Source organism: Puntigrus tetrazona, chromosome 14 (genome assembly GCF_018831695.1).
Source record: "Puntigrus tetrazona isolate hp1 chromosome 14, ASM1883169v1, whole genome shotgun sequence".
In the NCBI taxonomy this organism is placed as follows: domain Eukaryota; kingdom Metazoa; phylum Chordata; class Actinopteri; order Cypriniformes; family Cyprinidae; genus Puntigrus; species Puntigrus tetrazona.
Window position 1 is genome coordinate 5,465,036 of NC_056712.1, and position 23,810 is coordinate 5,488,845.

A 23,810-nucleotide genomic window follows, 5' to 3' on the forward strand; every position below is an offset into this window, starting at 1 on the left:
GAAAGCATTCACCCAAAGATGAATGACTCACCCTCATGTCTTTCCAAACGCAGAAGACCTTCATTTTTGGGTGAATGATCTGCACATTTACATTTTAAATGGTGTTATGATGCGTCTGATATGAATGCAAAACTTTAAGAGTTGGCGTGCAAGAACCTTAAGACTGTATTGATTCAATAACTGTTGAATTAATTCTATTTGAAACATTTGAATTAAATGGCAGTTACAGTTTGTGCACCCAAAATATCAGTAGTAACCAGAAATGTAGGACGTTGAATTAAATCTAGCAACCGTTTGGCGTTAACAGTATTCACTGATTGTGAACTGCTCTGCTTTTAAACAAGTAGGGTTTATTAAATCATAGCCTTATTAAGTGTAGTAATCCGTGTCGGGCTTGTTACTCAAATGTAGTATTTAACTTTTTACTACTATAATATTACTTATCGCTTCCTGTTATGCTCAAATTACATGTTCACTAATGATAACAGTGCGGTGTGGCGCACTTTGGAAGTATGCGTCCCTAGTAAATAATGCCAGAATCTTCATTGAAGCCATGAGCGTGTGATCAGGTGAGGTGGACTGATGATGATCTGTGTGATGTGACGCAGGGGAAGGTGGCGGAGCGCGGCAGTCACCAGGCTCTGCTGAGCACGCCGGGCAGTCTGTACGCTGACCTCTGGAACACACAGAACAGCAGGAACACGAGCGGCGCGGGCCGGAGCGAGCCCGCAGACGAGCGGCTGACGCAGAGAGACGAGGAGCGCAAGAAGCTGCAGGAGGAGATCCTCAACAGCGTGAAGGGCTGCGGGAACTGCTCCTGCTGAGGACGGCTTGTGATTCTCTCTGACCTCAAGGGCCAATGCCACGCCTTCATTTTCACACCGAGGTGATTGGATCCTGTTTTAATAGATTTGTCTGAGTCACCTGGAACTCTCGTAAGCTGTTTTTATTATGCATATGTACATATTACTAATGCAATATTTTTGAGAAGCGCGTTGTATAGAGTGCACATATCATGTTGTCTGTTGAATTATGTTAGATATGCCTGGACCATTTTGGAGATTTCTCTGTGAGCGCCGGCACATTTGATGCCTCATCAACATTAATTTATACCAAATCTGAGTGAGATGTCATCGATAGCACATTTAACAACTTATTAAATAAAACTTCCTTCGTTGAGTGTTTGAGAGCACGTGTTTCTTTCATCTCATTGTATTTGGATTCAAATCAGTAAGGGATGACGCTTTCGTCTTCAGGCCCAAAGCGTGCCGTCAGTCATCGTTTAAGGAGATATTATTTCAGATGTGTCGCTCCGTCACGTTCGGTCATCAGTGGGAGTAGGAGATGAATGAGGGCTGAAGAGATCGGTCAATGACGTGACTTGGTAGATTTTGTAAAAGAAGTGTCGAAATGATGTTGATTGTAACAAAGAAAAATTACTCTGTTCTGTTTTAAAGAATAAACGCTGGTGAAATGGGACACGGGTTTTATCTTTTGATATTCAGGGTCTTTTTAGGACTTTTAAGGGTCGAGTCATACACTCTAGGAGGTATGCTTTTTAATGAATTATATTAAAATAGACAAAATACATAATATTGAGATTTTCTATTTTTATATAATATATAATTTTTTTAATTTTTGCACACTGTGCCAGTTTGTTTAACGATTGGTACAACTTTCAGTTAATATAGATTAAAATAATTATTTTAGTTAAATCAAAAAGTAAATAAGAATGGTTTAGTTTGCAGATACAAATATTTAGATTTCCAGTAATAGAAAAAATAAAAAGTCATTTGGGATTTTACATTGAAAATAATGTTGTGTGCATGCAAGTGTGTCAAAAAAAAACCAAAAACGTTTCATTTTTATAATTTTTATTTTTGATTTCCAATTTCTTGACGTCTTTGTTGGGCTCTCAATAAAAACGCAATTGCAAGTAATTGTATTGTCTTTGGGAGAGTTTATTAGTCGTCTCTGTTAGTGATTGATCGTGCTAATATGGGCTGTGATTGGAAGGTGCGACGCCGAATAATATCACAGCAGATGTTGGGTTCAATCAAAGTGACCTGCTGGAATCCATATGTTTACCGAGCAGCGATACGCTCCGTGAACGAGAGAGAAAGCTTCGTGACACGATAAACATCGGATATAGATAGCATTTTTAAGTGCGCGCAAAAATTGGCAAGGGTTCTCGGAAAAGGAAACATACAATATATTGTAATTGCGGGCCATGTTTTGCAGTCGTCTGATTTGAGTTAATTATGTAAGCTTCTTTCTTAAATGCGCGACGTCACGCGCGTTACGTGAGCTGAGCTCTGGAGCGTTCGCTTGTTTTTGGCGAATGGACCCTGCGTGTTTTCCATTGTGGCGTCTCCGGGGCTCATAAAAGCCTGACGAGGCCCCCCTCTCAGCTTTTGTTGAGCGGCACGAATAGCAAGTCCTGCTTTCCGTCCGTTCAAGCTGTTCCCGTGAACGTCCTCGGCCCGGCTCGCAGAAAAACCCATCGGCTCACGCCCAACCTGCGGCGCCAGACAAATCGTATGCGCGTTCACATTTAGATCACATATCCTTGGTAAATTTTTGCATTAGTGGCTGAGATTTTCTGACGTTCTGGGAGCGCCTGAAAGCGTTCTTTGAGCTCCACTTAGACGTCTTAGCCCGGGCGAGCTTTTATGCTGTTTGAAAGGAAATAAGAGGCTCTCAGCATCTACAAGTGCCTTAACTAGAGCGGCCTTCCTCAAATCCTGCTGCACTCAGCTGGGTGTTTTTGAGGGACGTGGCCAAGGCTAAAACTAATGTGCTTTCGTTTCTTTAAAAACAAGAAAAATGCTCTGCTTTTAGATTCCAGTCGTCCGGGGCTTTGCGGGAGTCCGCTTCAAGCTAATAAGGCGTTGCTTTATTGCAATCAGGCGCTATCCGTGGCTGGCTGTGTTTTATATATGCGTGACGTTTCCTCGTGTGATAGCTCGGGTGTTGTTGAAATGATTTTCAAACGCAGCGAACTGAAGGCATTATAGGATTCGAAGCCTTTCCGTAGCACGGAAAAAGACTTAAGGATGTGGCTTTTGGCAACATGATGCAGGTTTGTTTAATAAAAATGTCAAGTGTGTGTTCATCAGACGAACGAAACTCAACGTGAAGTGAGTGATGCGTTCAAGAAGCGTTGGTCTGAATGTGTCGTGTTGGTAATGTTGAAGGCAGGTATCGGTCTGGTCGGTGATCACGAGTCAGTTGTGTGACGCAGACGATCCTGTGAGGGACTTCACGTTTCCACTGGCCCTACAGGATTGGACCGCTAGTTATTAGACTGTATGTTCTACATCCTCTAGAGACGCTCTGTGCATTTCTTATTCCTTAAAGGGAAAGATCGGCCAAAAATGAAAATGAGCCCCTGATTTGCTCACCCTCGGCGTGTATGACTGTCTTTCCGTCGAATGGAATCAGAGATAAACCAGAAGCAAAACACCGCTCGTGAATCAGAAGAACAAAGCCAGGGTTTCGGTACAAGCCAAGAGGAGACCGATTTTCTTTGTGGAAGTGAGACCCAACGTTCAGTTGAGCAATGCTTGAGCGATGATGGAAGAGGCAGGGAGCTTATTAATACAACTCTTCTTCTTTTTAATGACAATTGTGCAATAATTCCATTTGTTGTGGTTTATTAGAAAATAAAATTGCATCTCCGATATTGACTGGAGGACCATCTTGTTGATTCCAAATAAATATTTAATTACTAATGAGATGAGAAACGTTTAATTAAAGAAAACTTGGCGTCAATGTAAAAAAAAAGAAAAAAGGGACTATTGCCATCACTTTCATTTTTTGTGGAAAAGATTTTTCCTGTTTATGTATTTATTTATTTGTAGTGTTTGGTTGAAATATAAAGAAAAGAAAAGGTTGGTTTTGAACGTACATTTTCAGAGCAGAAAGCAGTCGTGTGTGTGTTTTAGCAGTACTTCCAGATTATTTCCAATAAAAAAATCACTCAATAAAAAAAAAATAAATGGAATATTTGCAGGTTTTTTTTATCATATTTAATTTATTTTGCCTATTTATTCACCTCTATTTTTTGCCTTCTTGTGTTGTAACTGCACTTTTATTATTTATCTGCTGTGTTCGGTGAAAACAACAAAACTAAACTAAAAATGCACGTAGACCAAAAAAGCGACATAATTAGAATAAACCAAAATAACAGCGTAATCTGAAATTAAAAGAATGAAAAATATTCATTTTTGCCAGTTGTTTATCTCTATCAAGAGATTGCTCTTGGGTGATGTTACGTGTTCCTCAGCTTCCACACACCTCTATCCTCCAGGATTCAGAGTTTCTCTTTATACACATCATCATCATGCCGTTTTCCAGGACTGGTTTGTCTTCGCTGATGGTAATTATCAGTAAATGAAAGTGCAATAAAAATTGACATTTCTAAATCGGTTGGGTCGACTCTTACTCATTTGCAACTGTGCGTTCAGTACAGACTGTGATGAAGAGTAAGGTTTGGCAGCGTATCGCACGCCAAGCTGAAGCTGTTTAACTCTAGAAGCGTTTCTTAGTTGTGCTGGTTTGTGATGGAAGGCCAAATGAACCTTACCATCCACAGATGTCCCTGTGTGTGTGTGTGTGTGTGTGTGTGTGTGTGTGTGTCCATGCATGCGCACTGATTCCAGAGATCAGAGTTTAATGAGGACTATATTTCAGTGTTTACCAGGATAATGTCTCCACGTAGGCTGGGAATCACACAATGGAAAAGGAGACGGCGCTCACACTGACCTCAGCTTCCTGCTCCACAAATACAGCGCTCTCCGTTCTTCATCAGCTGTAGATCTAGAACCTTCACGGACCATCAGCATGGACGTGGGCATATAAGGGTGTGTTCCTGTATGTGTGGGTTAATAATGATATCATTGTAATAGTATTTCACAATATTACCGTTTTTACAGTCGTTTCGTCAAATAAATGCAGCTTAGATGAGAACGGAAGACATCTTTTAAATTGGAATCACCTGGAATCATACAAATATACAGAGATGGTTAGATTGATTAAATACAAATGCATTATATATATATTTTATATATATATATATTTTTTAATTGGTGATTCAATATTATTTACACAACAGCAATAAATTATTCTGTATTTATTTATTTATTTTTTTCCTGAAATAGCCTACTGCTTATAGACTCTTCCAGTCTTCTGGTTTCGTGGACACTGACTCTAGGATTTAATTGCACAGAAATTTAAGATTTAAAATTCAATACCAGCATTTGAGCTCTGCATTTGCAAAGCTATTTTCTCAACATTTCAACATTGCATGAACTGGTTTTCATCTGTTGATTTGGTAACCTTGAGTAACGCAGTGTTGAATACCTTCAATGTTGTTAATAACAACGAATATGATATATTTTTCTTCTCTTAATATTTCTATATCAGTATGGCACAAGATTAACCTATTGATATTTATTCCATTATTCATTCGGTCGACCTTAAATGTAATTTTCCCAACATTTTTATGTATCTATTTTATGTATCTATTTTTTGCATCCTTTACATTTGCATTTACTGGATCGTCCTAATAAGCCACAAATTCGGTTCAGTGGCCTTGTGGATAATAATAAAACAATATTAAGCTTATTTATTCAACTTTATAAATCTGTTTCCAAAAACATGCCTGGTTTTGTGGTCTCTGGTCACTAACAAGTCTTTGTCATGCAGTATGGGATCAGTAACGAACGCAAACACGGCCGTACACATGCAATCAGATGACGCGTAATTGTCCCATTTCATTAATACGAACCGGTAAATTCTCAGCACGCTGCCCGTATGCTTCCGTTTGCTTTTGATGGAAGGGAAAGGGAAACTTTTTGGCCTTTTCACCTGTAGCACCTCCCCCTCACGCGCACGTCACCGAGGGCGCGCGCACTCACGCTCTCTCTCTCTCTCTCACGAGCCGAGCGCGCAACGAGACTGCGCCCATCACAGCGCGGAACAATGGCAGCATCCAGCTCCTGACTCACAGATGGAGACGTGCTGGAGCTGAGGAGAGCGCTTCAGCGGAGATTTTACCACACGCTCGCGCTGTCATCAGGGATGGAGCGATAGAGGAGCGCGGTTCTCCATCACTGACGGGAGGCGCGTCCACCTGCTCTCTGACGGAGGCCCGGGATGCGCGAGAAAACATGCACAAGTGCCACTGACCGCGGAAATTATTTTCACGTACGAGCTCTTTTGTGGCGTTAAAAGCTCTCGGCGGTTAGAAATAGGCAGCGTGAGGAACGGGTAAGTCATCCGGCGTGTCGTTCTGCATGAGATACGGATGAAAACGCAGCACTTTATCAATATGCATGCATTGCATGACTCTTCCAGCACAGTGCGCGCTGGTATTATGAGAGATGTGACGAGGAGGAGGAGGAGGATGAGGAGGAGGAGGTGTTCGTAGCGTGTGTAGTAATGTTACTTTTGGGCTCACGAAACCCTGCTCACTTCTGACACTTGTCTCAAACCAAGCGTTTTTTTGGGCACGTTTCTTAAAATCGAGGGAGCTGCCTGTGTAGACAGCGTGTTCAGGCAGCACGGTCTCGTTGGAACATCATGATCTCGAGAGCCGCTCCAATAGATGCTTTTGGTCACCATGGTATCAAAAAAAAAAAAAAAAAAAAAAATCTAGTGAGCAGCCTGGTTTCCTACCTAGGGGGCATCTTTGGGAGCCTTAGTGTAAAAACAAACACAAGTGTTGGCTACCTAGACAGCGTTTTTGGGGGCTCTTTAAGCAGACTGCCTATACATCATGTTTGGACATTACAGTTTCCTATCTAGATTGCATTTTTGGGAGTAAAAACATAAAATGTTGCATATCGTGGCTCAGATCTGTATCGAGCTGCTTACCCAGCATTTTTGGCTTAATGTATGTGTTCTTGCCTAATACTTTTATCGCCTCGTGCCAGAAAGTACTAACATGCCCCTTTATATTTGGTAATGCAGCATTTGTCTTAAGTTCTTCAGGTTTTTTGTCAGCCTTTGCGGACATGGTGGTCTCAGGACCTAGTGATCGATCCTGGCCGCCCAGGAAGAGGGTCAGTGGATTTGAGGACATGTTAAAGATGCGTGATCCGGGACGCATTTTAGGAATCTGAAGTCTGGTGTTAGTGCAGATCTGATCATCTGTGACGACTGTTTGTTTGTAGCCTTATAAAAGAACTGAATCACATTCCGATTGAATCCGTTGGCAGTTTTGAGCACTCTGTCAGCCCAATCTGTGCCGCTCACTCACTGAGTCACAAGTCTATCAATGGGCTAGTGTTTTTCTTTCCTTCTTTTTTCCAGCGTTTAGTCATAACGTCTGCTGGTTTTCTTCTCTACGGTCCTCACAACAATACCCCGAGAGATGATGGCTATGAGGATGAATGTTTTTTGAGGGGACCAGATGGCATCGTGAAGTATTTGAACCCGGAGCCAAAGCGAGATTCATTATTTTATAAAGTGAAATAATAGAAGGTCTCAGCTCTAATGTATCCATTTTTTTCCCCTCCACCTGTTTTATTCGTTCTCTTATCATTTTTAATTCCATAACATTCCAGTTCTGGCTTCTGAATTGATCCTTCGCTACGCAGCGTTCATCTAAATTCACTCATTATTCCCATTGTTTGCATCTCTTTATGAAACGGCTCGCTCGCATTGATTTGTGTTGAACTCCGAGCGTTGTTGCTGTTGTTGTGAGTGTATTGTTTTTGTGCGTTTAATTGAAAGACCTCGGCCTAAGGGATTTCTGAAAGCTACTTTACAGCTAAGCTACTGCGGCAGGAAAAATCCCTTGTTAGCCACATTACAGCAACAGTTTTGCTAAGTGATTATGTAGCTACCTACCTACCTAGATGAGTCACAGAAACCAAGTATGTGTTAATTAGTCAGATCAAAGCTGATTAACGTTGTAATATGGTCATTTTTAGATTAGCGACATTAAATCGTACATATGTTCCTAAAGCTACCAATAGGCTCATTCGCTATTGCAATTTCTGTTTCCAGAAATGCATGCGCATTTAAATGCATCTTAGCTATTATTGATCAAGTCAAGCCCAGTGCGTTATTTGCAGAGCTTTAAACAGGGAAATGGTGTCCAAAAAGCATGCAATTATCCGATCTGTTATTAGTTATATATCAGTTATCCATCTGTTGTCTGGTCGTAAAAATCGCCCATTGGTCGTTAGAAACCCACCAATCATTTCAACCATACACCACCATCATTTGCATCATCCACGCTACGTTTATGACGTGCCATATCCTACCAGTGAGTCATGACGTGTTTCATTTTTGACAGCTGTGATTGTCCGTGTTTGAGTCATATCTTGCAGCATGTCTTTCTGTCGGACCGTGGATGAGCTCAGTGAGGCAGGCTGCTGCGCTCTAATTAAACATTGAGGTGAGGTCCATGGGAGATTGTTCTGCTTCTTGATTGCTTTTCATGGCCGGAGGGGGAAAGAGCTCAGGCTTCTCCTGAGGGACCGAGACACATCGTCCTTTCATGCTTTTACAGACTTCCTGAGATAGCTCCAGGTCTCTGCTCACCTGGGGCTGAAGTTCACGAGCCGGCTCTCCTGTGAATGAAGTCACACGGAAACGAACTTGTTTTTGCTGTTATAACGTATTCCCGTTGATTGGATATCGTCCTCTAATTGACAGAACTGAGATGTCAGGCTATCTTCTAGAATAGTTTTTGGTGTTAGCCATGCTTTTGTCATGCTGCCTAATTGGACAGGATTTTGGGTCGTCGTGGTCTGAAAACATAGTGAACCCTCTAGACGTCATGTTTGGGCATTGTGGATTTAAAACCTAGTGAGCTGCCAAACTAGATGGCGAGTCTCAAGATCCAGTCACGTGCCTCAATAGACATTTTAGTGTAAAATACCATGAGAGCTGCCTACTAGGGATGGCGTTAGGGGCTTAAAAATATATCTCGATACTCTTGGTATTTATTGTGATAATGACATCAACCACTAGAATACAGGGAATCCTGGTTCTTTACAGAAAATGATTACCTTTCCTATTTTTACCCAACATAGAGCGTTGTGAGCATTACTGAGTACACTTGTAATGTAATGACTGTCGGGGAAGCCGGGGGCGCTCTTGCGCAGAAACAACACACATGCACTGCAGAAGTAATAGCACTGAAGACGCTCCAGGAAATCCCTAATATTAACAAAAGTATCGAGTTACAACACTCACAATAAAGTTACTTTATTGGCACACTTTAAGACTTTAACATCCATGAAGCCTGTATGTTGTGGTTCAGAAATGGTTGCTATGCAGGAACTGTTTACTGAAAGGTTCTTTTGGGACGTTAAAATGTTTCTTCTGCTCACTGCAAAAGCCTAGTTTTGAAATCTTTGTTTTTAAGAGTAGACTGGATTTATGGGCATCACGGTTTCAAAACCTAGTGAAGTGCCTACCTAGGCTGCATTTTGGCATTGTATCCTCAAAAGCTGCCCACATAGAAAGCATATAATCATAACCTCTAGTGCGCTGCCAACCTAGATGGCATTCTTGTGCACGAGGGTTTAAGCTGTATGTGTAGATGACTTGGTCTCGAGCTGTCTCCCCAAACCACATCTGAACCCGGGTGTGTTTTGGGAAGTGCTCCTGTGGCGTCCTCTTGAGGTTTTCAGCCATGTTCTAATAGCGTTTGTGGTGCTGTTACAGTGTAAGTAAACCCTTCAGGAAAGCTGTATACTTCCTCTTTCTGGCACAAAGCACACTTTTCTACTCATTCTTGGCACACAGTAAAGTGCTAGTCTTTGTTTCCCTCACATTTAAAAGCATATTAAAATGCCATGCGCTGTATCTGGTTTAACTATACTATAATGTACAGAACACGCTCATCTTTCTGTCTGATGTGATAATTTAGTGCGGTAGTACACATCTGAATAAGCAGAGCTGTTCGGCTCAAGTAGCTCTTGATGGAGATGTTTTTTGGTTTTTTTTCAATGTGAATGGCGTGGTGGTTTTACGCTACATGTAAATTGCTGGGCTGTAGTGGCTGTGGTCAAGAGCTCTTTGATGAAATCATATTCCAGTCATGTGCGACTCGGAGAGTTGTCAACAGTGTGCTGATTCACGTAGAGATGACTGCAGGTGCAACGCAAAGCTTGATTTCATCAAAATCACCACCGTTTAGAAGTCAACGCTCTTCCCCAACGTGAGATATCATCGTAATTGCATTTTTGTAGAGATTTGACAGTCGCCCCAAAGATAAGTTCAGTGGCTGCTGTGCAATTTCTGAAAACTCGTGCAAAAAAAGAGAAAATCTTAATTACATTTTTTTATACGCATCTCCAGAGCAGTTTGTGAGAATAAAGGCAAAAACTCAAATTAAACGATTGCTCAAAGTTAAATGGCCAATAGGAAGCATTTATGGCCAAAAGATTTTCTCAATTCAAACGCAATTGCAAAATGATGCACTTTTTTTTTGATAATACAATAATTTGACTCTCCACTATTAATAGTTATATCTTCGAAGAGTACAAAGCATATAAAAACTCAAACTATAGAGTTATTTGAGGGAATTTTACAGCTTAACTGAACGCTATTCCACAGACACCTGATTACAGGGGCAGAATCTTCACTAATAAAGTCTTAATTTCATGCAATTCATTGAACAGTGCTAGTATAGTCATATGAGTTGCAAACAAATAAATCGCGATGTTCACATCACATAACCCGTTCCATAGATACGGCTTTCATGATGTAGTAAACTTGCTTGGTAGCTCACCTGGTACGCCTGTGATTTTGAAGGGCTTTTGTTAACGCTATTGGTTGGTTGCAAGCGGTATGTTATTTTAATGCGTTAATGGTCTATATAATGTATTAGACCTTTTAGCACAACTCACCAAACAGGTGGAATTAATTAAAGTTGGCAGATTCACAATCATATGCTTTGTATAAAACTGAATATGATTTTAGCAGCACTCAGTGTTGAAAATGACTTTGTTGACAGCGGTAACCAAGGAAACGCTGCATCGCTGAATAAGCGCCACCAGCTGTCAGTAGATAGAATTGGTGTCTTATTCAGGCCATCTGCTGTTTTCTTTTAATTCAGATGCGTTTTACGTGGCATAATTTCACAAAGCCGAGTATTCTGCCGTTGCTTCAGATTTCAAACGAACGCGATCTAATTTGTATACAGCATCTTCGTTTGGATTGAAATTAAAATGCAGTGGTTGCCTCTGATCTTAAAAAGAAACATCACAGACAAAACCTTAGTTTGAAACTTCAAAGTGACATCTTTCATTTATGGTATTTACTTGTTTTAATTTGTTTAAAAATTTCGTTTTAGTTTTGTTCTTTGATATTTTTCAATTTCACAAAGAAATGTGCAGCATTTAATAAATAGATATAATAAAAGGACACCTTTGTTCAGTTGTTCAAAAAACCATGAGAAAAAAAATAGTATTTTGAATTATTTCAGATCATGAGTTGAATCCTTACATCCCTACCGTTTACCAGACATTTCCTATCCAGGCAAAACACTGCAGTTACTAGAAGCAGTAGTTTTATTCTCTTTTTTTTTTTTACACAAAATATGATTTATAGGGCTAGAGTTTCCATTAAGAAACGAAGCTTGGTAGTTCATGCGTTGCACTTGTGCGGTGAAGCTCTCCAGAATAAATCCTATACAACTACGATTTAGCAAAACAGCTCAAACCCCATAGAAGTGAGTAAAAATTGTGTTTTAAATCACTTTTGCTTTCATGAACGCTATCAGATAGGTTTAGGGTTGGGTTCGGTGTATGTTACTTTAAAAAACGGTTAACATTAACCCTTTCAGCAGCACTCCCCGGACAACTGAGTTCATAAAAAAAACCTCCCCCCAACAATATGTGCCTGATACAATATAAAAAAACACGGACTTGGTCATTTTAGCGGCATTCACTGGACGTTTCACTTTAAAACTGCGGTGAAACGCGCAAGATGCAACATAATATCTTGCGGAAATGTCACGACAGGTGTGTTTTTCCAGCGAGCCTGGCTTGGAATTGATATGCGGCGTAATGGACTATAGCTGCGGTAAAAATCATTTACGGAAACAGAATGCAAATTTCATTATACATTAGAATGAGTGTTGGATGTCGACATAATACATGCATAATATATAGAGGCTTCTCAGAAAGCGCTCCTGCTTTATCTTTAATTGTGTGCTGGCTGGCGTTTTCATTACCCAGCCCCCCATCATCAGTGGCCTGCAGTGACACTAGAGTCTTTGTGTCTCTCGGCTCCTGCGCTGCCGGCTCTGGTTTCAGGATCTGCCGCTGGAGCGCAGGAGTGGGTCAGAGAGGCCGTCTTTAAACACCACCAAATGAGCAGAAAAAATGAGTCACAATGTTTCATGCTCGTCTCTTTCATCCAATTTTTCAAAGGTTGGTATGATGGTGTAACGGTTAAAGATCTGGGCTGTTAACTCCGGGCTACGAGGATCAGGCCTCTGTAGGGTCAATTTATGAAGCTAAGAAGTTAGATTTCATATGTCGTTAGGTGTCAAGCAAAACAGAAAAAATGGGAAACGCGGTTTATTTGGATAGCTTTTCAGTGCGTTTAAAAGCGGGCCGCCTAAACCATCGAAACGTTTACTCATGAAGGCATACAGATGAAAAAGATCCAAGTTCTCATTAAATGTTTTGTTTGTCTCGTTAGACGTTGCTGCATTATCAAAGGATAACCCTATCGTGACGTTTTTGACAAATCGTGGTAACCAGAATTATTACGTACGCTCTTAGAAGATAGGTACTGTCACCGGGGCGTTACTCGTTCAAAAAGTACTCTTTGTACTCTTCATGTGAATCTTTAGGGGTGAGAAGGTTCTGTTAAAATAATACCAACACTTAATTTTTAGGTGCCCTTGTTACACAGTTTAAATGTACCTACTGTTACAATAGCAGTAAATGATGCTTAATTGCGTGCAAGCAGCTCTAAACCAATCCCTAATCTTAACCCTTAACCCTAACAAGTACGTGTAGTTAATATTGCTCATTACTTAAATGCATAATTACACTGTAACAAGGACACCTTAAAATAAAGCGTGACCGAATGTTGTATATTCTTGGTATAATTTAATTACAGTATAATGTCAAGTATCATCCTGTGCAGCAGCAGGAAAGTGTTTTAGTGTGTTTAAAGTAGCGTGGTTGTCAGCTTTAAACTCTTTTCTTCTCAGAAAGACTGATGGCGTCGTGTTTGGAAGTCCTTTGACTCAGGTGATCTGCACCTCAAATGATTTCTCTAGTTTTTCAGAAGGATGTTTTGATTTCTATGAGGTTGAAGCCTATATTATTTTAAACCTTTCAGCGCCAGGCACATGCTTTGTACAACATAGTATTACTTTTATCACAGCTGCCAGATCCATTCGTGCTGAGAAATTACCCAAGGGCAGTCTATCCTTTGACACGGATAGAGAATCGCATTCCATTATTTTGTATTTTCGTACTTCATGCTACCTGATTTATGTTTCTCGTGAAATGAGACACTCCATACATAACAGCGCCATGTGATTTGCTTCCTCATTTTTGGCTGGTTTAAGGTAAAGCGTATCAGCACGTGTCCCAGGAAGTCCTGGAGGAAGCAGTGTTTTTTGATTGCACCGTATACCGCCACATCTCCTCCTCGGCAGCGAGGCTTTCACCTGTTTGTAGACTCACTCTTGGCCAGCTGGCAGACAGGGCTGTCATCAGCATGCGGTGGCACGCTGGGACCTGTCAAGGGTTTGTTTCTCCACCTCACTGGACTCCAGATCCAAACAGTGGAAGAGGAGGAAGGAAAACTGCTTTTTATTTGGCATTAATCCACATATCTGCTTCAGCGCCGCCAATTCATTTTCTATTAAAGCTTAATTTCTTCATTTGTAGAGCACAATCTTTCATTGATGAATCAGTAGGAAGTCGAATCAGTAAGACGTGGCGAATTTAATCGTAATTGTATTAATAACAGCGCTCTTAATTCTTGTTCCTCGTACTTAGTCTGACTCACACATTAACCCCAGCTCAGTAGCGCTAATGATGACAACACTTCGGTCTGAACCGCCTACCTTGGCTGTTTTGCAAGTCTAGAGAAATGAAACTATATGTTCAATTTGTGTGTGTGTGTGTGTGTATATATATATATATAAATCACATCCTATCTGTCAAACAAGTTTTTCAGTCAGTCCTGAAGATGTTTCCTCTGCTGCTGTCCTGGTGTCCCACAGGGCTCTATTTTAGCTCCTTTATTATTTTCTCTTTATACGATTCCGCTGGGTGCTTTCCTTTCATTGTTTTGCAGATGACACGCAATTATACATGCCGTTGAAAGTGAACGATTCCAAGGCCCTAAAACCTCTATTGGATTGCTTAAATGATCAAAAATTTTAGATGTCATTGAACCTCTTAAATTTAAATGAATCCATAACAAAGACTGTTGGATATTCAGAATCTTAATACGGAGCAGTTATCTCGCTTTCCTAACGCGCTTGCATAAAAAAACAACAAAACAAAAAAAACATGTAGTATTTGATAATTGTCTCACAAAAGATAAACTTGGTTTTTTGGCAAATGCAAAGCCTTGGCTTTCTTTCAATGACTTTAAAGGTAATTCCTACCAGTCCTGACTACTGCAGCTCTCTCTATGTGGGAATTATTATTGCTTGACTTCAAATTGTGCAAAACTCATTAGTGAGACTTGTTGGTTGTACGAAAATGTGAACATATTACCCTAATTCCCGAAGTCTCTTCATTGGCTTCCTGTCCATTACAGAATTGATTTTAAGATCTTTACATGGACTGTAACCATCATATCTGTGAAATCCGTTGCCCTTACACAATCAATCGAGATCTCTCCGATCATCTGATCGTCTGAGGCCGTTGACTGCTCATAGACAAGACAAAAAATGAAAGGAGGTAGGGCTTTTCCCATGATGTCCCCAATGCCTTCCAATGTAGATCAAAACTGCTAAAACATTTTATGGCTTAGTTAAGAACTCTTGAATTTTTGTGTATTATAGAGATGTAATTGATATATTTTGTATGTCAAACTTTGGTCAACTTCAGGTCGATTAAAATTGTACTCTAAAAATAGACAACGCCATTAAAAAATTGACAACGCCATTAAAAAGTTAAAAACTGCACTACTTTTACCGTGTTTTGCTCGTGCACTATTTATTTCTTGCTTATCAGAGTATCACTTTGGTAGCTTAGCAACATGCTATAGTTAAACTCTATTGATCACTTGTGTGTAGAATTGGCTGGTATGACAGCACACGCCGTACTGCGTAAACAGCGTTCCAGATGGGAGCATTCGCTGTGTAAACACTTTCAATTTTAATGGAAGTGTTTCAGTTTTGATGCATTGTTTGTGTCACTAGATACTGTGTAATCATAAGTAGTTTATAATTGCTGAGCAGTGCCATGACTTGCCGCGTTAATGTAGAATTCATCATTCATGTCATCATTATCATAATAGTAGTTTTTAATGCGTTAGAGCTCAGTTGTTTATAACGTGCAGCTACTGTTGCACCGGATCGGTTTGTTTGCATCAAGCCCTAAAAATACCTTTCGTTTGAGAAGAATTCAACATTTTTGTGTCGAATGGTACAATAAAATCAGTATATTTGATTTATATGTTTGTCTTTTAGCGGTGCAAGGACAGCGGGTTTTCACGAGAGCTGATGTACGTGCAGACGGCTCATAGCACCTCTGTGTTGTTTCAAACGAGCAGGCGTGTTAAATCAGCCGCCCCTGGGCTCTGACTGAAGAATAAGGCTTCAAGCCGAGACAGAACAACTCTCAGGCCTATAGTGCATGCTCTCATTCCTGCTATTACTTGTCACTTCAGTACTCTAATGAAGATGCACCGAGTCACCAAGCCGTTTCTTAAAATGAAATCTATGTGGCGCTCAGTTCTTGTAAACAAAGACCGATATAGGCAGTGCCTTCAGGTCTGATGCAGGAGCGGGCGTTTGTGAACACCGGCGAGCGCTTCTTTACTTCTTCCTTAATGTTTAACTCATGAACTCTGCTGCTTTGTCACTGCACTGCTGCACTGCTGATTGTTCCCATACTTTTTTAAACGATAAATGATTTTTATAGACATTTTGAGATGTTATTTTAACTCCGGTTATATTAAATAAAGACTGTTTTAATTAAAAAATGATAAAAAACGGTATTTGATAATTACAGTAGCAACTTTATTTGACACTATGAGCTACAATAAAATCAATATGTCTAATATATGAACCCCTGTTGGGCAAAGAGAAAATATATGGAAAATATATTGCAGTATATTACATTTGGTATATATATATATATATATATATATATATATATATATATTGGGTATATAGTTATTGCTTGTGTTTACATACTGCAGAACATGTTTTATCTCTGTGTTGTTTGAGTAGTTACAGAATTCATACAGTATATGAAAACGTGTGATCGTATATAAAGAACAAATATTAGAAGTTCAGGATTTTTGATCATGTCTCAGCTGATTAGCTGATATAATAAATACATGGATATAAACGAGAACGCGTATTTTCCACATAATTTAATTGAGTACATGTATAGCGCACGTTCCCATAAACACATTACTGAATATAAAACTACAAGTAAATATACTGTTACGTATTTTTCAGCATACAAACTCTGTCTATGTGTGTGTGTGTGTGTGTGTGTGTGTGTGCATGCGTGCGCACGTTATTCATTTTTCCTTTGCGTAGGTTCACTAATTTCTCTTTATTGCCAATAAAACTGAAAAGTGAAATATAATATGATGCATATATATTTTTTCCTCCACGTTCCTCCCTGCTAATGTCTGCTTTAGCAGAGTGTTAAATACAGGCCCAGTCTTAATTGTAATTTTGGTACAGCTGCATACGTTCCTCTGGCATTTTCTCTGCGATGAGCTGGACTTCTCTCCAGAGACCGCGGCTTTCCCATCACTTCTCAAATCAATTACGTCTCATTCTCTCCGGCCTATCTTGCTTTCTCACTTCGCCTGGCCTCTCTCTTTATTTCAGGCCCTTCCTTCTACGGCACATTTGAAAGCTCTTCTAGGGGCAATTTGCGCTAAATAATTAACTCTCCAGAGACTGGAATATCCATACGTGCCTTCTGTGTGCTATTGACTCTGGCTTAATGCTTCCGCAGAGATTCGTGCCATTGTGTCTTTTGCTCTCGGACGATACGAACAAGGAGAATGCGTCTCGGTTCCCGGCGACACTCAACGAGAGGCTCGTGCACACATGAATTAACATGCATGTTCCTGACGGCTCCTGCCTATTTTAGAGACGCCAGGTAGGCGGAGAAGTTGAACTGCGGAGGATCTCTGTGCAGCGAAGACTGCGTCTAATTAGTTTGTCTAATTATGTCTTTGTGCTGGAAATTTCTGGAATTAGTGGTATGGGGCAGAATGTGAGGATGCTCATTAGGCTTGTCGTGAGAAGCGTGAGGACAGCAGGACAGAGGCTGAAAATGCCCATTACCTGTGCTACTGTGCTAAACGAGCTGTTTACATGCTACAGGTAACGAGTGTGTGTCGCACAGAGAGCATGGAGATCACCTTTACATGTGTTACTGGTCACCTGAGCGGTCATTAGTCAAACCGCTGGGGTATATTTGCTGGCAATAGCCAAAAACGCATGGGTCAAAATGACAGATTTGTGTTTTATGCCAAAAATCATTAAGATGTTGAGTGAAGATCATGATCCAAGAAGATATGTTTTGTGAATTAGGGTCGGCGATATGGTCGTTCTTCATATCGAGAGACTTGTCACGGGCTATTTCATAACTGTTTGGTAATAAACCACACGTGCATGAGAGAGAGAGAGAGAGAGAGAGCTTGGAAGCACCAATAACCAAAATATACTTTATATGCTGAAACATTTTAAATATAAAAATATTTAATACAGCTAACTCATATGTTCGGATGCAGCAGTCAAACATCGCTCTTTGGACCTCGCGTCCTTCTGTGAGAACTTCTGCTCCCATCCGGGAAACTTATCTTTATATAAATCAGTCAAGGTGAAAATCAAACGTAGACCAACAGTTTAACAATAAATATTGAACACGTTCAATATAACAGTATTTTCAGGTAGTGCATACTTTTGGAGTAAAGTTAAAGTAAACTCATACACTGCTCCCGAATTAATAACTGCATATTTTTGTATTATAACAGTGATGAAGAATAAGCATCAATGTTCTTTGCTAACGTGCTGGTTTCAGTTGCTCATGCTGATTTTTATCCATAGCCGTTAAAGAAAAAATGTCTAAAGGATAATAATAATAGCAATAGTTTTTATACATTAATAGGACTATCGACGAAGACATCTGCTAATATCGATATCGTTGCGGCACAACCCTACTCTAAATATAACAAAACTTTATTGTCGATCGGTAATATGCATTTCTAAGGACATCATTTGGACAACTTTAAAGGTCATTTTCTCAATATTTCGATTTTTTTGCACCCTCGGATTTTCAAATAGTTTTATCTCGGACAAAGCTTTTTTGTTGAGCTTGCAGATGATGCATAGATATACATTTTGAAAAATGTGACCCTTATGACCGGTTCAGCGGTCCATATGACAAGAACTCAAACTGTGTCAGAAGAAATGAATCTTGATAGAAATGAATGCAGTGAATTAGGTTGAATAGCTCTTAGCCGCTAAATGTAGGAACACAAAGAGATAATACCAATTTAAGTCAACCAGGTGCCAAGCTAGTCTTCATTTTGTTCCGTTTTGGGTTTAAAAGATTTGCATTAACTTTTATTGGCCTCAAATTTTGAGCAATTTTACTGGTAGTCAACTCTATTAAAATAATTGGGGAGTAATATGCCACAGTTCACTTTATTTTGCTATCCTCACTTACATCAATGAAGAGCAGTGTCCTGCTCCCGCTAGCAAAAAATATCAGAAATTGTATCTGGGTGTCTGAGTAATATCTGGTTTGCGATATGAATCCAAACGATTCTTCTTTGATACTGTTTCATTAATGCTTCTTGAATTCTTGATTCACATGGAGATGATTAATTTAGTGAGAGCTCTGTGTTTTGATCCACAAGCTGGACATGATGGAGGTAATGGTTTGGCTCAGCGTTCCTCTGACCTCTAGATCGAGTCTGTCAACCAGAGAGAGACGTTGATGTCCATCTCGATGGCGGTCGCTCAGCTAGTGTTTAAGTGAGGCACTTGTTTACCTCGGGACAAAAATAGAGATGCTCAAGAATGGCTAAGAGTTGAGACACAATTTAGAAAAAATGAACCATTAACATTTGAGAAAGTATGATTAGTATAAATGAATATGCATGGCCTCTAAAAATGTAGTCTTTTATTATCATAATCAGAAACGTGCTGGGTGATAGCGCACATACATTTACCATTTAATGCACCTCATTATTATTCTAGTTATTTACCTACAGTGACTAATGAATCATACATTTCTCAAATGCGAAGGAAATAGCTTCCTATTTGAAAAATACGGTGGATAACAATGAGGGTTTTTTTTTTCATTAACTCCAAATCTGTGTCTTTATGATTTATATATTACTAATTATTAACAATGCTCTCATAGATGTTTAAAACGCAAAAAAGGTCAAATCTATTATCACCCAGTATATATATATATATATATATATATATATATATATATATATATATATATATATATGCATCATATATAGAAAGATTTTATATATAGTGCATCCTACTTTACCTGCATGTATACAGTATTCTCAAGTAAAGCAAAATGTCTCAAAATGTAAAATGTATTATTGCAAAGCTCTGCAGTCTTCAGACCTCCAGCATGCTGGATACTATGATCAGATATAAACAATAAATCTAAAAAAATTACTATTCAGCCCAGCTTTTCTTTATAAAAGAAGGAAGTCCAGCTTCATTCATTTGTACAGTAAAACATAACATATATACAGTATATATTATGTTCTACTGCTTGATTTTTTGTTCACTTTTATCAATTCAATCAACGTAATTTTCTGTAAAGCTGCTTTAAAACATTGTATTGTAAAAGAAATATGTGTTATTTATATTGTGTTATATATATGTGGCTTTATTAATTAGAGAACATGTCAATAGTTTCCAGCAAAATAATGGAGAAAAATAGATTCTCAAGCTTATAAATCCAAGAAAAGATGACATAGAAATTGTAGAATCTGAGACAGGACTTGTTACAGGGCCTCGCAAAGTTCAAGTTGGTTTCGGTAATAAACACCGACCCGAACAGCACAGTCTTCCAGCTGCTCATCGAATATCAGCATCGTTTCAAAAGCGCTTCTTCACAGACCTTCTAGTCGTCTCTCACCGAACCTTTCCCAGCAGCCCTCTCTGTGTCTAACTGTAAAGGCAAGCAGTGCCCTCGCCGTGTTTGGCCAAACCCCCTCCCTCCGTAAGCACACAGTAATTGGTATTCAGAGTGGCAGCTGGGAGCCACATAGACATTTTAGACCGAGCACAAATTCAGTGAGTCAATACACTGGTTCATTAGAGCACTGAGTCACTGCAAGCTGCCTCATTTGTTTGTGTTTGTCCAATACTTGCTCTTAAGAAGCACCCGCTGCCCATTGACAGGAGAGTCCTGACACTAGCCTAGCTCTGTTTCACAGTCATGTCGCATTGCACTCAGACAGAAGCGACAAGCGCATTTTCTGATTATTGGTGCATTTATCGTAGCCGTTGCGCTAACTGCATTTCATTGGCTCTGTACTTGTAGCTATCAAGTTAATGTTCATTAGGGCACCTATTAAACCCCTTTATACAAGAAGTAATATCGGTCTTGGGTGTCCCCAGAATGTGTCTGTTTCAGTCCAGAGTATCCCACGGGCGGTTTATCATTTTTGGGTCATCTACAAAAAAAGAGCTATTTTGGTGTGTTTCACTTTAAATGCAGATGATCTGGATATTGCATTCACAAAGTAGTTTGGAGGGAAATAAACGTATTTAGGTGGGCTTTGAGGCTATCATCTAAATAGAAGTGATCCACTGCGTCTTCAGTTCCTCCGATGTTAAGAGAAAAAAAGACTAGTCTTACATCTGAAGACTACACTTCATTGAAGCGTACTTTTAAAAAATCTTGTTTGTTTAATAATTAGTTTTATTGTGTTTTCTATACTTGAAAATATACCATTATGCCGTAAAAAATAGCCTGAGTTGCTGACATGGCATTAAAAACAAATATACTACTACTACTATATGCCCATATGCATTTTACAGTAACTTTCAGCAATTCGACATCAATTGATTTTACTGGTTTGTTGTTGTTTATTCAAAGACAAATTCATTTATTTTAAAGGTGTCATATAATGTGATTTCAAGTTAGCTGTTAGTGCAAAGATAAGATCCCTAACGTTAAAACTATAGAGATATTCTTTATAAAAGTTAAGAACATGACCCCAGTTTTCTAAGTGACAGAATGGGCTTATTTTTATAACACCGCCCAAATGTTTACGCAATGTTAACGTAGTGTTGCTGCTGGTGCCATGTTCTGGAGACGCTGTGTTTCGTTGTGAAAGCAAAACTACTGTTTTTTAAGCTGTGTTTACAACACTGTTACAGAACAATTCAACTATACAGGTACTGCAAAAAAAAAGGTTTCTGCAAGGACAGTCTGGTGCTTCTGACTCACAACCTTTACGTAAGTTGCATTTTCTTATTAAAAGAAGAACCTGCTACTTACTATTCAGACGTGTACGGTAACGTTAGTGCTTGTAGTTTGTCATTTCTTCTGATCACGAATGGAGACATGGTGTTATGTTTTACGAGGCGTGATGCAACTCAACACGTAAAAAAACAGTACTTATTATACTGGATGCAACAAAATGCCTTATTTGTAATTGCTTTTATTGTTTTTGTGTCAAAGCAGTGGGACACGTCATCGCTTTATGGTAAGGGGCATACCATTTCCATCAGACGCTTGCGGTGTTCAGCCAATCACAACACGCTGGATAGTTGGCCAATCAGAGCACACCTCGCTTTTTTAGAACAATGATACAAACTCAACCGATTTTTTTTGTGCATTGCTTTACACCAAACGCACAAAATAATGTTATTTTTAGCAACATCACATGACCTCTTTAAAGTAGCAGGCCGTAAATTTTTGTTGTGTTTAATACTTACAAAATGAACATAAGCGAGTATGAATCCATTTTCCAAATCCTGAATAACTACGGTACACCTATAAGTAGTTTAATAATATGCTGCTTGAACACAGAGAAAACAACACAGCTTACTGAAGGTGGAGCCTACTGTAATACAGGACTGTCAGTCAGCGGCTGTGGGAGGGGCCTAATCAATGTGGTGTCATGTTACTTTAAGAATTGAAACAGCTTGCCTGGTGAGACTGGTGTGGATTAAAAATGAAGGAGTGAGTTTTATCATTGGTTGTGTTCACAGACTGTCAACACACATTTATGTCCAAACACCATGTAAAAGTGGATTTTGCATAATAGGTGCCTATTAAAAGGAATGTGCTTCACGTTGAGTGCTGCATGCTCGCTATCAAGATTGACTTGAAATGCATCCTACAATTGGCACAAATAGAGGGATCTCAGAGCTAGAGTGGCTAGTTTTTTTGAGGAAGCAGAAGCGACTTGTTTGTTCCAGGAGCTTTCAGTCGTACGCAAGGACCAGTGTGACCCTCATTATGGTTGCTTGGGAGAGCGTGTAAATGGGGTAGTTTTCGCCACAACTCCAAAGGGCAGCTGAGTAGAGGCGCCTAACCTTTCCGACTCATAGAAGACGTCAACCATACAAATAACTCATTAACCTTATCCACTTAATGGGATGCCCGCACCCCCCACACACCGCACTGGACTCTTTTAATTGGCCATCTCGAAGCCCAAAATGGCACGTCCCTTTACGAGCTGGCAGCGGCGGGCCGCGCTGGGAATTGGCCCCCGTTGGGTCGTGCTCTTAGCGAGAGTGTTGTTTTGGGGGTTGTGTGAAATCACAGAGGAGCATTGATTGGGTGAGCTCAATACGATGCGGCTTTTCATCACCTCGTTGAGAGTGGGATTGTCTTAGAGGCGGCTGGAATAAACGCCTCTAATGCCCCAAAGGATATGCGTGCCCCCTTCTCCCGCACAAAGACCCCTGGAAGTGTCTACACCCACCGATCAATACGCTTCATTACTACAGGGCAAATAACTAGAGCCTGCCGTCCTCCTTTTGAAGAACTGCCCAGAATCCTCCCTGCCCAAAGCACTTTCTTTGTCTGTAATGTCATGGACAGATAGCATAATTTCTCATCTTCTAATAATGATCTGCTTTGTGTGTAGGTATTGATTAACATTGACTGGCTAAGCTTGCAAATCCATGACTACTGCTGCGCTTTGATCATATGGTAAGGACGCAAAAGTCCTCGCCGTTCACCCAGATGTGTTATTATTCAGGTCACTGACTGAAACTTTTCAGCAAGACTCTCTTTAACCTGTTGCTTTACTGTGACGGTACTTCTAGGGTATTTATATATTGTATCTATTTCAGTAAGCTGTTCTGTGTAGTCAGTGCAACCATGTAGCTTATGCATTATGGGCTAAAATCGCATTACATTGTAACATTACAATCTATGAACAAAACATTAAGCTATTTAATGCCGAAGTTAAATTCGCTAAACCAAAAACCTCTGTGGATTATTAAACTATAAATTGATAAATGAATACATCCTTCCAGCTGGGTAAAAATAAGGTAAGGTTTAGAAGAAAAAGATGCACTCAGTCATATTGCATTGTTCCTGTTTGAAAACCATGTGGGTTATTTGCTGTTTGAGTCAGATCTCAGAAATAATCAG

General features: G+C 39.7%; 2 protein-coding genes across 2 annotated transcripts in view; both read left to right on the plus strand.

Moving 5' to 3' along the window:
* Nucleotides 1-1,479, plus strand: part of abcb7 (ATP-binding cassette, sub-family B (MDR/TAP), member 7) — a 32,128-nt gene extending 30,649 nt beyond the window's left edge. The window contains 1 exon segment of the mRNA XM_043257104.1: nucleotides 609-1,479. Within this exon segment, the coding sequence (XP_043113039.1) occupies nucleotides 609-824 (216 nt within the window). The 3' untranslated portion in view covers nucleotides 825-1,479.
* Nucleotides 1,480-5,924: 4,445 nt separating this feature from the next.
* The window catches only part of nexmifb (neurite extension and migration factor b), a 49,013-nt gene continuing 31,127 nt past the window's right edge, over nucleotides 5,925-23,810 (plus strand). Inside the window, 1 exon segment of the mRNA XM_043257867.1 lies at nucleotides 5,925-6,273. The gene's annotated coding sequence lies outside the window, so the exon portion shown is untranslated.